We start from the raw sequence: 17,414 nt of genomic DNA on the forward strand, positions 1-17,414 counted from the left end.
TCAACTCAAAATGTACATGGGCAAAAATGTCCATGTACCATCATCCAGTAAGGCGATCTACCACAGAAAATGCCAGAAAACTGGCACTCGGAAAATCTGGCTTTTATCAAAGAATCAGCCCTTCTTCCCTATTCACTAACAGTTCTCTCAACTTGGCGACACAGAACAGCACAGAGGGTAACCTGGTGCCAGTGCATTTTCAGAGCATGTTCTGTGTGCTAAGCAAAGCACAGTTACAGAAAAGCAGCATGCAAATGCATGGCTAGACTTTCAACAATGGGTAAAAGATGGAACTAAGTTACAGGTGCCTGGCTAATGTTATTGCAATGTAGTGTCACATGCAAAATTATGAGGTGTTTTAATGGATTTCTGTCAGCACTGTCTGACCCACCACATGGGACATCAACAGAATCAGAATCTTAATGCCACATGACAATTCTCTACCCTTTGAGCAAACCGAGAAAGTAGTAGCAGAAGAATGGTGCCATCTTCCACCAGGACCTGTTACTGAAGCAGAATGGAAATGCACTTTGATACCAGGTTTGAAAGAGGCACATATGACAGAGAATGATAAAAACATCCAAACGTTTAGACTTGGGAAAAAACATTTACTTGTCAAATGATTCCATTTACTGATTCCAGAGCTTTCTGTCATTTCTCCCACACTTTGCTTTCATTCTCAGTCTGCTTCTAGTACCTGTTCTCTCCACAGCTGCTGTTTTCTCCAACTCAGATTAAATTTTGCATTCATGCCTTGCCTCAGCTTGTGCCCACACTGCTACTGTTCCACACCGTAAGGCTTGGAAAGTGCTGCCACTGATGCATTAAAAACAGCCACTCTTCTTAGTGTTTTAATAGTAGTTAAGAATTCTGAGAAACAGTGTCAACTGTTTTCCAAAATTTCAATCCTGTTCAGCACATCTTTCTCCAATACTTAGGAATTTGGATATATGTCAAAAATGGTACTGAATCCTGCATCCCAGGCAAACAAGTCTATTTCCCAAGTCTTTTGTGTAAAATTGAATGCCACATGTCAAGTAAGGGTAGAGGATCTTCTATACTGATGAGTTATTGATTAATAAAACCAAATAATTGATTTAATTCAGTAATTCAATCAGAGTTTCGAATTTGTAATTATGAATTTCTTTTTTACATCCCTCAAAATCTGGAGTAACAGATATTAAGGGACACTTCCCAAAGCAACTGTAGCAATGTAAGTAAATCTGAGAACACAAGAAAGGGTTTCAATAAACATAAAGTTCTGAGGAGAAACAATATGCACTTTTCTCATTTCTAGGTGGGACTGAAGACTGAAGAAGAAACCAAATGTTGACGCTAGAGCATTTACAGGGAGAAATCACTCCAACCAATCAACTTATTTCCTGACCAAAATTTCTCCTTTCTCATAAACAGTATCTGCTGAAATATTACAACGACACTGCAGGAACCATGAGCAACCATGTAAGCTTTGTAAAGTTTGAACTATACTATTGGTAAGTTGTTCTCTGGCTGCTGAAATGACTCTGGCAACAGCACATGTGTACCTTCTGCAGAGTATCTTAACAGATTATACACAACATGGAGACCAGTTTGAGATAACATCACCCCCTTCCTAAGTAAAAAAATCATTCAAGAGAAACTAAAAAAGTCCTGTCATTAACTAACCAGTGAGTGAAACAACAAAGTCTGTTTCAGACAAAAAGAACACAGATATTTGTGAGAAGACAAAACACAACATAATTAAAGCAGAAAAATCTGTCCGAACCCATGAAATACTTGCTACATACCAGTAGGAACAGGAGAACCCAGAATAGGTCCAACGTTGCTTGGAGGAGGCAGAGCTGACGGAAATCTCATTTGTGCTTCTCCACCATACCTGAAGGTTACATAAAAAACCAAAAACTCCTAACATGGCATACACAGTCCATTCAATTTTCATGTCTTTGAGAATCAATGGCAATGTGCTCTTTTAAAATGGGGAATAAAAATCCCAGCAGAGTCTTAATAGAGAAATTTACCAATTCTCAAAACCAGGCTGATGATTTAGTATCTTTTGAAAGTTTGCTTCTACGGGAAAGTGGAAAGAAGGGCACAGTTGAGATGACCCATGCTTGTCCTTCTATTATCCAAAACTAATTTCTATTCCTCTTTCCTACAGTGTTACATGAGCACTTTACTATGTCTTACCTTGCTATATCCACTTTCCACAGTAACCATCCACATTTTTTCTCAGGTTTTGTAATGAAATTGAATTTAATAAAGAGCAGCTATTCACAGCCTACTGAAAATTGCTGACTGACTTTAACATCTGCACAAGTTTTGGCAAGGAACAAGCAAGTTTTGAGGAATATAATACTCAAAAGCTGCACGTTTTATCATCAGTCTCAACTCTCAACAGCTGTATAATACCAAAACTGTTTTTCCTCCTGGCTACACACCCTGTGAAGTTAGCCAAGAGCCTCATGATATGGAGAAATTTTTACAAGGCTGAATATTTGTTAGACAAAGGGGAATGGTTTTAAACTAAAAGATGAGAGAGATTTAGTTTGGATATTGGGAAGAAATAGGGAGGTAAGACACTGGAATAGGTCGGCCAGAAAAGTACTAGATATCCCATTCCTGGAAGTGTTCAAGGCCAGACTGAATGGAGCCCTGAGAGATATGATCTAGTGGGTGGCACCTCTGCCCATGGCAGGGGGGTTGTAACTGGATAATCTTTAAGGGTGCCTTCCAACCCAAACCATTCTGTGACTTCATGAATATACCAACTTGTTCAAGGGCAGCAAATGGAAACACACGTATCTGCACCATTCCAAGGATAACCAGTACTTAAGATACATGGAATACAAATTCATTCTCCAGAATGGAAGACCATATTTCATCACTGAAGTTGTACTGGAAAAAACCCAAACAAAACCAACAAAAAGCCCCTTCAAAACCCAAACCCTAAACAACAATGGAAAAAACCCCAAACCAAACACACCCTCACCTGCCACAAAAAGACAACCACCACCACAAAAAAAGTCAACATATATGACCAAAAGACACCAGACCCTAAACAGCATATAAATCCCCTTGGTGCAATGGTGAACAGCAAAAATAACTACAGTATTTTAAGAATAAAACAAAGCCATACAAAAAAACCCTACCAAAACCCTACAAAATGAAAAATCTTCTTTTTCCAGCTGCCTGAGTTGGTTTCAATAAAGATATTACTACACTCTGCACTCCTATGAACGGGGATACTGTGAAATACATGTAAAGTGTATTTCAAGCTGCATTTTCAGTAGTCTTCTCTACATGTGGAATACAAGCATCCAAGAGGGGAACTAACAGTAATAACCATTACAGGAAAATTCCTTTGTTGATGAGCCCTAAATTAGTGCAGAGGCATATTCTGCCAGCTTAAACAATCTACACTCCTTTTAAAACAAGGCTCACTCAGGCAGCAGGTTAAAAATGCTGCACAAGTATTTAGTGGTTGTAGTGACCCTGAGCATAACATTCAGCATAACACAGAGAATCGAAACTCACCTGAAGAATGCTCGAGTAGCCCAGGCAGACACTTCTCTATCATATGCAGCATTAGAGCAGGCCAAAATAAGGCATGTGGCACAGGCCTGATCCTCCTAGAGCATATCATACTGTTAGTGTGGTGTCTTAAGTTGGTTAAGACATGTATAGAAGTTACAATTGCTCAATAACTAAACATTATTAAAGTAAATACTTTCTGCATAGTTTTATTTAGAAGCCAAGGAAATCAGCTCTTCCCAACTACAGACAGGAAGTGAATCCTGATAAGTTATTCCATTGTATCAGGTAAATTTTGGTTACACACAGTTTTTGCTATACATGGTTTTGCTATACAGTTCTTGCAACCTCAGTTCTTGCAACCTCTTGCAAACTTAGTATTTAAGTATACATTTAAGAATAACTAAGAATCATGCAATTTCTACAAAAGCATGAATTACAGTTGTGTTTGAATTAAAAATACCTATATACATCAGTGCTTGCATATTTTAATAACACACTAAAATATCAATTAGCATGTCCTACCCAAGCACAAGAGAACAGATTACAGTGAACATTCACTACAGACACTGTGCAGTACTGGTCTATAAGAGTTGTAATCCACAATAACTTAATTTCTGCTTGTTTGTTGTTTACCTTAAACAAAAACACCCAAACTAACTACACACATTTCTACTGGCCTTCAAAATGTAAAAACTTCTTGTAGTGGTAGAAATTCAACTTTTCCCTTGCTCTTAGAAGAACTTCTCTCCTAAACTAAGAATTGCTTTATACTTCTGTATACATGACATATAAGAATTTCAGGGAAAGTAAATTACACTTTCATTTTTAGACAACAAACAATGAGAAGTTATTTTTCATTATGTAATCTAGTAGACAATAGAAAAGTAAAAGCTATTACTGAAATTGGTAAATGAAATGTTGAGTGTAAATTTACAGCAACAACAAAAAAATGCTAAAGAAAGTGATTTACATAAACATTACAAATCTTACATTTCTCATAACATGTCAGAAGCTCTTCTTACCTGATGCAACTTGAAAAATCTCTCAATCTCCTCTCCATCTCCACCCGTGTTGCTCACAAGCAGATACCGCAGCTGGTCCACAGGTCTGAGTTTATGAAACATAAAGCTTCCCTAGAAGGCAGGTAAAGCAAGTTAGAATAAAGTTGTTTTCATTCTGTCCATTCCAATGAGCCATCCCCATGATGATTATATTTAGCAGTCTCAGTTTTCCTCTGTTGGACTATGGGATCAATACACAACTAATGCCTGAAGCTCAGCTCCCATTTACCAGCAAATCCAGGAAAGGCAGGAAAAGTACTGCAATGGCTACTAACTCTCCATAAAGTATTATTTTGCTGGTTTTAATACAACACAAAGCATAGAATATGAACATATAGGAAGTATATCCAGAAAAGGAAGGCTCGTAAATCCTCAAAACTGCCTGGAAAAAAAATGCTTGAAGTGGTCAGGGCATGGTAAGACTTTACATTCAATCAGTCAATGCCCTTCACAAAACAGCTGCTATTAAACAAATTCAACTTTCAGGTCTAGAGGTTGCAAGACAATAATGTCTTAACATCTTTTTTAAATGGCCTATTTGTAAAGATATTGAGAGTCTAAAATACTGTTAAATGTAATCAGAACAGGGAAGTAAGGAAGTTAACTTCTTTATTTTTATGGATTTTGTTTTTTAAAACTTACTCAAGATAACCTTTTGGGGACTTTTTCTATGACAAATAAGAACTTGTTTATTCAAATTTAAATTGCCAACAATATTTACTTGAACTATATTTTCTGGGCAGTCACTGACCCTTTCAATTTCATATAATCAAGAGCACAATCAAGGTTCAAAGAACTTCCCAGATTATTTGTATTTACAAGGGTTTCTGGAGACCAACAACTTTAAGTACATTGTACAAGAGAAGCCTAAAAGCTTTGAGTGATTTTAAAGTAGGTATAGATGGTTCCAGTAATCTTCTTCCTTATTCCTTCTCTTGTTCATAATATAATCCTTACACATAATTAAGATGAATAAACATGTTTAGGTCTATATGAGTTTTCCAACTGTATACTTAATTCTTTTGATTACCTCTATTAAGCAAAGTAATACTCACTTGGGCTGAAAGCAGAACAAACTTCTTAGGTGGCAGCATGTGTTGCTGCACAACAACAGGTGAGTCAGTTATTGGAATAATGTCTTTATTTAGCGGTGTTACAATCTTCTGAACTTTGAATTCATCAATAGCAGAAAGAGCCCAGGAATGTCCATCAACACGGGTGGTCATCTGAACAACAGACAGACAATATACTAAGTTTAGTAACAGACATGGATTTTGTGCATCCATGGTAATATTTTACTATTTACCATTTAATATTACACAGAATGGAATTTGCTCTCAACACAAGAAAATCCAGAGAAGATAAGCAAGTTCTTGTACTGTCTAACAAAAGGTCACCCCCAAATTTACAGCTGTATTTACACTGCTTGTAGGAGAAAGGTAATAGTATATTACTTCTTTTGAGAGACAGTGATAGTAATTTATATTTAAAAGTAAACAACTTAAGATAGTAAGGCTGCTACAATATGAACAGCAACCATCCACTAACCATAACAGAACTAAGTACCACACCTATCATGAGTTTAAATTATTTCTTAAAGAATCAAAAAAAGCTGCAGCTGAATGAAAAAAGTTTACAAGACTTTCAAAGTTGGCAACAGTACTTCAAATATAACCCAAGGAGACATATCCTAGTGAAGACATTCCAGAAAACTGTATAAAACAAGGAAGAACTGCTGCTCAAGAAGAGTCTTCTTTGGGAAACCTACTCATCTGTCACTGTGAGATGCTTCAGTAAAAAAGCGATGACGGCACTTGGGATATTTATGTCTAACTTTTTGCAGGGAGGGGGTCTAGAGTAAATATAATTCTCTTTAATAAACTATTAATTAAAGCAGCAGATAAATCAAAACTTGACTTTGAAAGTTTTAGCTTATACAGTCCCTTTATTCACTGCAACTCTTCAATTAACACTATTTTTGACATGTCACTCCTCTACTTCAGCAGAAGACTTGAAACTTCTTTCAGAGAAGACATATATGAGATGTTTTCCCTGAACTGACATAAAAGGCAAATAACCACCAAAAATGCAGTTACATAACAATCTGGAAAATCAGAAAAAAACCTCCACGAAATAATGAAGAGAATAATCATGTATGAAATTTAATTAAGACATGGCATACCAGTTTAAGTAAAGCATCTCAAAGTTTCTAGCAACTACATTTTAAACAATCTTTACCAAAGTTTATTCTCATCAACAAAACCCACTATGGACTGTGTACTATGTATTCCTGTGCTTGTGCACAACATGTAGCATGCTACAGACAACAGTATTTTCGAATTGAGACAATTGGTTTTGATACATAACTTGCATCAAGCTAGAAAAGTATGTCTGAACTAGGGATCCCTACTGAGACACTCATTCACAGAACTGTCTATTTTTTTTTCTTTGTGGCATTACTGATTAGTACCTTTCTACAAGTTTCCAAACTCCCCATGAAGTTTTCCGTGAACTACTCATTTCTTGCACATAGTAATATTCAAGCATCTGTTATTCCAAAAGAAAAAAATAATATCTAGATTTTATCAAAAAATAGAGAAATTTGCTTTATACCTGTGTTTCCATCATTGGCTTTTGAAAAGGGAAAGAATCATGATTGACACACCACAGGATGTCATTATCCTCATTTTCTGAAGCTGCCATCAGCAGGACCCCTAGCAAGAAGAGCAACAGTAAGTCTGTATTAGAAGCAATAACCATATATTAAACGCAAACTCATTAATTCATCTCTAAATTAGCAAAACCCAATCTTTAAGTCACTATTATACAATTTGAACAGCAAATAATATCTTCTGAGTTTGTACATCATAGGGCTCTTCCGAAGGTCACTTTTTGCTTGCCATCTAAAAAGCAAATAAAAATGAGCCTAGGACAGGTAGAACATGCCTCGAAAAAGAAATGTTTATGCACATCATGGATGAAAAACATCCAGAAATTACTTCAAAGATAAAAATCAGTATGTATGACCAAAAGGGTCACCAACATAGAGACACTTGTTCCCTGAACTCCTGCAGCACTTAAAAAAAAAAAAAAAGCCTACAATCAGAAGTGACACAAAGCTGGAACCACCTGGCAGCTGTCTGGTACCTTTTAAGGGCCATGCTTAGAGCTCTCAGTTATTCCCACTGCTTCAAGCTCCTCCATGTAAAAACAGTGTAATGGCAACAGTCACCCCTGCCAAAAGATCAGTCTTACCTGAGCCATGTTCTACTGCTTACCTTTGCTGTAAAGAGCCCTGTGAACCTTAGAGGGCTTCTCTACGTTGGAAGAAGCTGAAAACCCAGGTGGCAAACGGACATGAACCAGGGTTAACATGGAAGGACGAGCTGTTGGATGCTTAAATTGTGAAGTACTAAAATACAGTCGGACACCTGAACAGAAGATAGAAAAAGGTTACAAATTTGGTAAACTGTGCAGGTATCATTTATCAGTTTAAACAGAGGGGAATTAGCACTGCTTCCTACCTGCATGTGTGATTGCTAGTAGTTGACAGTCTATGGATTCAGAATTCTCAATCACTGCTATTTGAACAATGGGCTTAAACACAGAACGATCTATTGTTCTGAAAAATAAAACAAAAAAATCCCATACACTTTTAATCTGAAGAAACAGGCAAACAACATCCTTCAAAACCATAGAAGGAAACTACTGGCCTCAAAGGAAGCCTCATAACATTACAATTGTCATGTACATACCTGGCAATGCTTCCTGCAGCAGAAACTATAGCATTTTGTGAAAGAGAAGTAACCCTGGACATTCCTTGACCATCTTGCCCCAAATCATAAACCTGCAATTCAATAATACAGCTTACTTGTTTAGCAATGAATTAATAAATATAGCCTCACTTACTATGCAGCAACTCAAACTGTATTTTTATTTTATGGTCATGTTTCCATATAACTGAGGCTACTCTTTCCTTAGAAGGATTTTAAGTCTTCAGCACACTCTTTGCTACAAAAAGATGGAAAGGAATAACATCCTCACATACCTACAGGCAATTCCCAGGTACTGAAGAAAACTTAAGAAGTTATATACCCATTACTGTGTACATCTATCACACTAATGACATAACCAACAGTCATAAGAAGTAGCCACATACTTGCAGGACTCCTTTTTCTGAGCGAGTGTACAGGATATTTCGAGAATTGTCAATGGCAATTTGAACCACAGGATCTGCGAAGCAGGGAAAAAGGGAGAACCAGCAAATCAACACTGGATGTGGTAAAAACCAGTTTAGGACAGAATACCTACAAAATAATGAGTTATAAGCTAACAAAAACTCCAGTTTCTCACAGGACTCCTACTGGAAGTGATTTAAAACAGCAACACTGTTAGTAAACACAGCATGCAATTGTTAGTAAACTAGAAAAAAAAGTTGGGAAGTTTCCAGCAAGCAGTGAAACAGGGTAAGACTACTCGCTTAGAGATTCTCAGTCTTCATTTTATCTCCACATTGATTCCACTAAGCACATATTAATTTTGTTCTACAGATCACTAACTTTAGTCTGAAATGTCAAATTTTCCAGACTTTCCCACATATATCCTGATTTAGACACACAATCAATCAGTCTGAATCTATGAAGTTCTTACATAATGATCATCTACCTCAAGTTTCACTGACAATAACTAAATGCTCTGAAGTAAGCAAACTATTCAGGCTGACTTCCTGGTAGTATAATTTTAAAAGGTTCATTTAAATTATTGGCTAAGTCTTTAATATCAGTACTTACCATCCTCTGAGAAGGTGAACTGTAGCAATGAAGGAATAAGGAAAGACAGTGCACTCTTTGAATGGTTAATTTTTCTACAGCGCTGACTAAACCAGCCTGCTTCGGCCTACAATTGAAAACAAATACAGCATTGAAAGGAAAAAGCAAAGCAAAACCAAACTAGTAGTAGTTGTAAAAAGTCATTATCAGGAGAAGTATGAGAACAAGTAAAAAACCTAACTACAAACCGTTGATTTAATTGAACAAGTATGTATTATTCAATGCAAAGAAAAAGGTGACCATTAAAAGGAAAGTTTTGAAAAAAAATGCCACTATTTTAATTCAATTTAACCAAAACTGCACTCCTATTCCTCCACAACTACTGCTTCTTCAAAGAAAACGCATTAACACTAAGACATCAGAGCTGTTGTACAACCAAGCCATGCAAACACAATTATAGAAGAAAACAGATGGCAAACTTGACATGTTTTAGAACTCCTATTGCTTAGATCTCAAAAGAATGAAACAATGAAAAATGGCTGTGTGTAAAACCCACAATCACCTGGTATGCTACTTCATACAAGCAGCCATCTTTTCCAGCCAAAAAGATGCGCCCGTTATGGGTGGCTGTTATCGCCAGGATGTACGTATTGTCCGTAGGGAGAGAATACAGAGGGTCTGGTAGCAGCTGCATTCCTCCAGACATGCTGTCATTGAGTGATCCAGGGCCTTAAACACACAAACAAACAAACAAATCCTCTTTAGCTTTCAAGGTGTTCTAATAAGTGTTACAGGTCTATGACAAGAAAGATTTCAGCACATTTCATAATTACAGCACATTTCAGAATTACTAAACACACACTGGAATAGCTTTTGTCAATGTCAAATGCAAAGTAATAAAAATGTTTTTTAAGAAATTAAACCTTGTGTCAAAGTTTCCAAGTAAGGAAATACAATGTTTCTCATTTCTTTACATTGTTACCTTATGTCAATAGCAACAAGTCCAAAACACAGGTTTCTACATTTTATCTCTTTCACATCAATATAGTATTAAAAATAGCAAAACATTACAGGCCTCTTACTTTCTCCAAACAATTTTTTCTAGTAACACACACACACACATATACACATATATATACACACACACATTTCCTCTCTCCCTCCCAACATGCTGTTTAATTAACAGGAGTACCTGTTTCAAAAGCTCTTTTTATGTTAAACAGGTGAGCAGTAAAACTCAATGCTTCTTGCGGAGCTCATGATCCAACAAGTGCATGCACCGTAAAAATTATTTTCCCAGTTTGGGAACATGATTTAAAGACTTAAAAACTAGCAAAGTACTTAGCATATGTCTGTGGGGCTTTTTTATTATTTTTTGAATGACTACTAATAACATTGCTATGTATATTTGTTAATACACGACTGGAAATGAGGGGAGAAGAATTACCTGCTTGTATATTAGAACAATGGAGCCCTAAAATCACAATATCCACTGGAGTAGCCAGAACAAGTAGGTGTTGTACATGAGGCTGGAAGATACCTAAATAAAAGAAGGGAAGAAAACTTTAGTTTGCACCCTGCCTCTCAGATCACACGATGTAGCCAATGTATCCCCTGGAAAGCCACATCAACTGCTTAGAAGGAGCAGTCATATTGTAGAATTAGAAAAGAGTATTCAGCTAGAAGTTCCTGGAATACTGGATCTTTGAAATCCTGGAATACTGGATTTTTCTTACAAATATGCTTCTTTTAAACTCAGCTCTCAATAATTCAGCTTTGACTTCAGTGTTATTTAAGCACCATGCACCTGAGTAACTGGAAGGGCCAGAAACCAGGATGCAACGCAAATTACTGTTTGAATGTGTAAATTTATGAACAGTACAAACGTTAGAGCATAATGTGGCAAAAAATGCAAGCTTATCAGTGTAAATAATTTTTAAACTATACTATACATAATACAGTTAGTAGTAATAATATAGTTAATATGATATTATTTTCAGCTTGTAATTTATTTTATAATGTTTCTAAAACTGATGTGTCTTGTATCTATATACAAACACGCACAAACCACAGATTTTCACATATCATGGAATTACTGAGGTTGGAAAAGATCTCCAGTCTTGAGACTGAACACCACCATGTCAACTACAACATCGCACTAAGTGCCATGTCCAGTCATTAATACATCTGCAAGCTAATATATTTACATCTATAAAAATTTAAAACATTTTATTTTCTATTATTTCATATTTGTATTACATTACTGACATAAAATATAAATGCATATATATACAGAATATAAAAAATCATGGAGGGTTCAGTACTGCCTAATTCTAATTATTGTCATATATTCCTTACCTGCCTTTGGCTTCACAAGACCCACTGCAAGAATAGTTTCACTAAGGCCATCAAAATAAGCCAGATCTCCCCTGTCAGTAAAAAAAAGACAAACAAAAACTTGCATAAAATTTGTCAAGTAGTATCACATTATAACAAAGTAAATAAAATCAGATTGCGTATATTTAAAGAACATTAATACTTAATACTTTTGTAACACTCTGAAGCCATCTACTTCTTCTGCTTTCAGTGAAAGCAGGTCCAGTAGAATGGAATCACAGAGAAGTTTCACAACAAAACTATATAAATAGTAATTTGAGCTGCTTGAAACTCCTATAGTTGAGTTTCAACCCCGAAACCAAACTGCAGTATTTTATATTTTTGGATTTTGTAAATTCATAGAGTCTACTATGAATTACACGATGCAGCATTTCCAATGCTGATTAACATCAAGAGGAGGAAATTACACAGGTTTCTCTTTTCCCCCATGAAATTATCTGAAGGAAAAATTCCCAACTTCCTCCCTACCATTTAACATCGAGGAGTGCTGTTTTCTTTGGGGCATGCATTTGATACACTCTGACATAACGCAAATGTACAGAGAGACCTTAATCTGAACTTCAATCTTCTTAGGAAATGCAACACTATGTTCAAAGCAATTCTAAAAGAATTCCTTCCATGTAGGCAAATAAAGATGCAAACCCACAAATTATAAACTTTTGAAAATATAATTAACTTATTTTCAGTTTTATGCATCCCTAAAATAAGCAAGGGCAGAGAGCTTCAATAACAATCCTTCAAAATACTAATGCTGTATTACTCACCATTGTGGGAATGACTGGTCACTGAACATGCATCTCAGTACTCACTAAACCTACTTAGAAGTTAGGCAATAATTTTCTTTTCTACTTTTTTGGCACAAGCAGAGCTCCAGCATAAATACAGCAGTAACTTTGTCTATATGTCAGACATATTAGCTATGTCTAACACTAACCAAGTGCATTTTCTTCTCCCATCTGTAAATGATTTGGCAGCAACATTACTAACTCTCACAGAAATTTGAATACTTATTATTCAAAAGCTTTAGTAAAACCTAAAAGGAATCAAGATCAGTCAAACTGAACAGCACACCTCTGTGCTGCCAGTAAACAATCTCTCCCTACTGCAATCACTTTGTGCTGATTGAGTACCAATAAAACACCATCAGGAATGTGTTCTCTACGTACCCATCTTCATAGTTCCACATAAAGATGTCACTGTCGATGGTCAGCCAAGCTTTGCTGATCTCGGGAAATACCCCCATCATACAATTGCACTGCATATCTGAAGCACTGCTGATGTAAGGGTTAAATGCATTTTGGGTAGCAAAAGCAAAATCTTCTTTGGAGCATTAAAAAAAAATCCTATTACTTAATATAAAGTAGCACACAAACTGTGCACCAGATACTTGAAAATTCTTCATAAATTTCACCAAGAACTCTACACAAAGGGACCTTGTTATCACTTGGAGTGTTATAAAGAGAACCTGAACAATGTAAAAATGTTTTACGGGCAGTCTGACAAGAAGATTGGGCAAGCACAATATGGAGGAAAGAAGTTTGTTTCTAATATTACTGCTTACACAATTAAACATATTTTTTAATAAGGATACGTCCAAACTGCTCCACTAGCTCTGGTGGAAGTGGGACTCTGCGGACTGAGCTGATCTCTGGAAGATTAGGTATTGACAGCAGACCTGGCCCTTGTAAAGGATAATCCATATCCGACATTCCAGAAACGGTAGGGCTACCTGCAAGTAAGAATAAAAAACAATTAAATGCCTTGATACTGCAGAGATTTAAACATATAAATTCCACTACTGACAAGATATGTGTGACCAAAGATTTCTGTAGGAGCAGCACCATGAACAATAAAACTAAATCTCAAATCAGACAGGTGCAAACAGATTTGCAAACAAACTCTTACAATAACTCACCTTGACCCCAGTCTATTCTTTCCCCTCTTTTTCACATGGTTATCTCCAGCCCTTTTTTCATCATACAGCTAGGTATGTACATGAATGACCTCATATCATACTCCTTCACCTAGAAAAGGTGATCTGTACTCCCAGTACCAAGTCAAAATGCTCATACATCCATTGCTTTATCTGATGTGGACCCATGATGCTGCCAGGGTAGTCATGCTGTGGCCACACACACCACATCACAGTAGAAAACAGATACTCTTTGTTTGCATCCAGACACCCCTGAATATATAATTATAGCTACAGCTCTAGAGTGCATCTTCAAAGCCCACTTTGCCAGACAGTCGGCAGTAATGGAGAAATGTTGCCTTGATATGTTAAGGAGCACAAAACAAATGTTTGAGAAGAGATACACCTCACATCACAGCTCCATATGATGTGCAGCTACAGACAAACTGAACCCTAAGAAGCTCAAGAGTGCCTTCCAAGCTTGTAACTTAGGGACGGTGCACGGGTTACCACAAGAGCATTGTATTCTGCACGAGATTCCCAGCAGGCAGAATAGAAAACCAGTGCCGTTTTCTTCCCCTTCCAGAGAGAGATGAGACAACTGCAGCGTAGTGCTGATCGCACAGCTCCCACCGCTTCACGGCGGGTCCTGCAGGGCGTGGCCGGGCCAGGGACGCCCCTCAGCCCCAGCGGGGCCGTGTCCCTCTCTCCGCCTCAGCGGGGCCGTGTGCCCCTCTCAGCCCCAGCGGGGCCGTGTCCCCCTCTCAGCCCCAGCGGGGCCGTGTCCCCCTCTCAGCCCCAGCGGGGCCGTGTCCCTCTCTCAGCCCCAGCGGGGCCGTGTCCCCCTCTCAGCCCCAGCGGGGCCGTGCCCCCCTCTCAGCCCCAGCGGGGCCGTGTCCCCCTCTCAGCCCCAGCGGGGCCGTGTCCCCCTCTCAGCCCCAGCGGGGCCGTGTCCCCCTCTCAGCCCCAGCGGGGCCGTGTCCCCCTCTCAGCCCCAGCGGGGCCGTGTCCCCCTCTCAGCCCCAGCGGGGCCGTGTCCCCCTCTCAGCCCCAGCGGGGCCGTGCCCCCCTCTCAGCCCCAGCGGGGCCGTGTCCCCCTCTCCGCCTCAGCGGGGCCGTGTTCCCCTCTCAGCCCCAGCGGGGCCGTGTCCCCCTCTCAGCCGCAGCGGGGCCGCCCCTCAGCGGGACCGTGTCCTCCCGGGGCGGCCCCTCAGCCCCCGCAGGGCCGTGTCCCCCTCTCAGTCCCCGCGAGGCCGTGTCCGCCCCTCAGCCCCAGTGGGGCCGTGTCCGCCCGGGCAGCGCTGCCGGGGCCGCCCCTCAGCCCCCGCGGGTCCCCGCGCGGAGGCTCCGCACTCACCGGGCGCCGGCACCGCCAGCAGTTCCGACAGGTCCGGGTAGCAGCGGTCGTCCTGGATCTGCCGGTCGATTATGCGGCCGGCCACTTCCAGCGCCTCCTGCGCGGCGGGCGCCGCGGGGCTCATGGCGGCAGGCATCGCGACAGAGGCGACAGAGACTACAGCACGACAGCGGCGATGCAGCGATGGCTCCCGCGCCGCAACACCGCCCGCCCAATCCCGGCTGGCCCCGCGCGAGTGACCGCTTCCGGCGGCAGGAAGGGCCGCGGCGAGAACGGCGGGAAAGGCGGGGCCGGAACCGGAAAAGCGGGAAGGCGGGAGAGGCGGGGCCGGGTCGGGAGGGCCGGACTGGGAACGGTGGGAAAGGCGGGGCCGGGTCGGGTAGGGCCGGGACGGGCCGGGACGGGAAGGGCGGTCTTGGCACCGCGGGCCTGGCACCGCGCCCCGGGAGCGGCGGGGCCGGGGCAGTCCGAGGGAAAGGGAGACGGACCTCGTCAATGTGTATAAATGTGTAAGGGAGTCAGGTGTGTTAAAAGGATTCAGCGGTGCCGATCAACAAGACAAGAGGCCACGGGCAGAAACTGATGGACAAGTTCCTCCTGAGTGTGAGGAACTTCTTTACTGTGCAGGTTGCCCAGAGAGGGTGTGGAACCCCCGCACTGCAGATACCCGAGAACTGCGCGGTCTCATCCGGTGCCATGTGCTCTGGGACGGCCGTGGTGGGGCTGGGCCAGCAGACACACTGTGATCCCTCCAGCCTGACCCCTGCTGTGATTCTGTGACTGCCCTGACGGTCCCTGCGCTGCATCCTACGTGATCTTCGGGGCTACCCGAGGGACACACGCGGGGGGTTGTGCTACGCCTCAAAGGCAGGACAGCCCCCAGGGGAGCAGTGGGTGGGCAGCTCCTGTGCCACCCTCAAAGGCAGGACAGCCCCCAGGGGAGCAGTGGGAAGTGGCTCTGGTCAGTGGTGCATGGCCGTGGGCAGCTCCCTGCCCACTCTGCAGTCACAGCAGCTCTTGCTCAGCCCCTGCAACAGCCTGGTCAAGGAGAGAGTCTAGTTGATGAGGTGTTGGTCAGCCAAAGGTTGCGCTCATTGATACCAGAGGTCTTTTCCAGTCTAAATGATTTGGTGGTTTTATGCTGCCAGCCTGATATGATACTGCGGAATTACAGTTTATATCAGACTGATCCAGACATATGTAGACTGTGGAAGAAAATCCAAGAAAGACAAGGAGTTAGTGAAGGGGGTCCAGTGGAGGGCTAAAGAGGATTAGGGGTCTGGAACACCTCACTTTGAGTAGGGATTGCAGGAGTTGGGCTGTTTGGAGAAGAATAGCCTGAGAAGGGATCTCATTAATGCATTTAAATATCTCAAAGGTGGGTGCCAAACTGCTTCCAGTGGTGTCCAGAATGAGGAGCAATGGCCATAAACTAATAGATAAGAAGATCCGCCTCAACATGGTGAAGAATTTGTTTAGCTTGAGGATGGCAGAACACTGGAACAGCTGCCCAGAGAGGTCATGGATTCTCCCTTTCTGGAGACATTGAAAACCCACCAGGATGTATCCCTGTGTCACCTGGTTCAGCTGACCCTGCCTGGGCAGGGGCGATGACTGGAGGACCTTCAGAGGTTCCTTCCAACCCTAACTTCCAGACCACAGATTCTGTGATTCTGTGATATAAGCCAAAACCAGTGAGGTTGATCCCAAGACTCTCATGATTTGAATATAGGTTTGAGTCAAACTTGGCAATTTTTTCAGTTTGTAGATCTGTCTGGACAGTTATGATTAAGCAATTGCATTTCAACATTGTACACTTGGAAAATCTTGTATTTTAAGGAAAAGAGAAGACAATCCCAAGATTGTCTGGATGAGATCCACCAGGAGTGAAGTCAGCAGATCTGAGCATTAGCTGGAGTAAAGGTAATGTCAGCAGTGGGCGATCCTAACCACCAATTCACTGACCACCTAATCAAAACAAACCCCAAACTCAAATGGAAGGAGGAACTGTGCCTGTGGACTAATTAGCAGGAGAAAAGAGAGCTACAGCCAGCAAATAAGGGGTTGTGTAATAATAAAAATGTTATGCAATTTGTAACCAATGAATGCTGATACCTTTGTTAAAATGCTTGAGTAGCTTAAAGCTTTGATCACTGGGAGGGTATCCTTTTGTGGATTACAATACAGCTCCCTACTTTGAGCAAATTAGAATAAAAAGTAGAAATGCCTCACCATAGTGTGTGAATTGGCACTGCACACAAAGTAACAAGTGGGTCTGGGACTCCCAAGGTGTGCACAGTGCCTTTGTTCAGAATTTAACCTTGGAAACTGGTTAAGTCACCTTCGCATGGTGCTGGCCCAAGGAGGCTGCTTTTTTCCAGAAC

The 17,414-nt window shown here is 40.8% G+C and overlaps 1 protein-coding gene across 1 annotated transcript in view; it reads right to left on the minus strand.

Moving 5' to 3' along the window:
- NUP155 (nucleoporin 155) overlaps positions 1 to 15,246 on the minus strand; it is a 33,687-nt gene extending 18,441 nt beyond the window's left edge. Inside the window, exons 1-16 of the mRNA XM_071581233.1 lie at positions 15,031 to 15,246; positions 13,353 to 13,490; positions 12,928 to 13,024; positions 11,723 to 11,793; positions 10,812 to 10,904; positions 9,927 to 10,093; positions 9,386 to 9,491; positions 8,755 to 8,828; positions 8,351 to 8,442; positions 8,120 to 8,217; positions 7,874 to 8,026; positions 7,209 to 7,309; positions 5,651 to 5,821; positions 4,557 to 4,667; positions 3,535 to 3,629; positions 1,788 to 1,876 (exon numbers count right to left, since the gene is read on the minus strand). Of these exons, the coding sequence (XP_071437334.1) occupies positions 1,788 to 1,876; positions 3,535 to 3,629; positions 4,557 to 4,667; positions 5,651 to 5,821; positions 7,209 to 7,309; positions 7,874 to 8,026; positions 8,120 to 8,217; positions 8,351 to 8,442; positions 8,755 to 8,828; positions 9,386 to 9,491; positions 9,927 to 10,093; positions 10,812 to 10,904; positions 11,723 to 11,793; positions 12,928 to 13,024; positions 13,353 to 13,490; positions 15,031 to 15,166 (1,792 nt within the window). The 5' untranslated portion in view covers positions 15,167 to 15,246. The remainder of the gene's footprint in view (positions 1 to 1,787; positions 1,877 to 3,534; positions 3,630 to 4,556; positions 4,668 to 5,650; positions 5,822 to 7,208; positions 7,310 to 7,873; positions 8,027 to 8,119; positions 8,218 to 8,350; positions 8,443 to 8,754; positions 8,829 to 9,385; positions 9,492 to 9,926; positions 10,094 to 10,811; positions 10,905 to 11,722; positions 11,794 to 12,927; positions 13,025 to 13,352; positions 13,491 to 15,030) is intronic.
- Between the last annotated feature and the right edge of the window lie 2,168 nt (positions 15,247 to 17,414).

The sequence above is a fragment of the Pithys albifrons genome, chromosome Z (assembly GCF_047495875.1).
Source record: "Pithys albifrons albifrons isolate INPA30051 chromosome Z, PitAlb_v1, whole genome shotgun sequence".
NCBI lineage: Eukaryota > Metazoa > Chordata > Aves > Passeriformes > Thamnophilidae > Pithys > Pithys albifrons.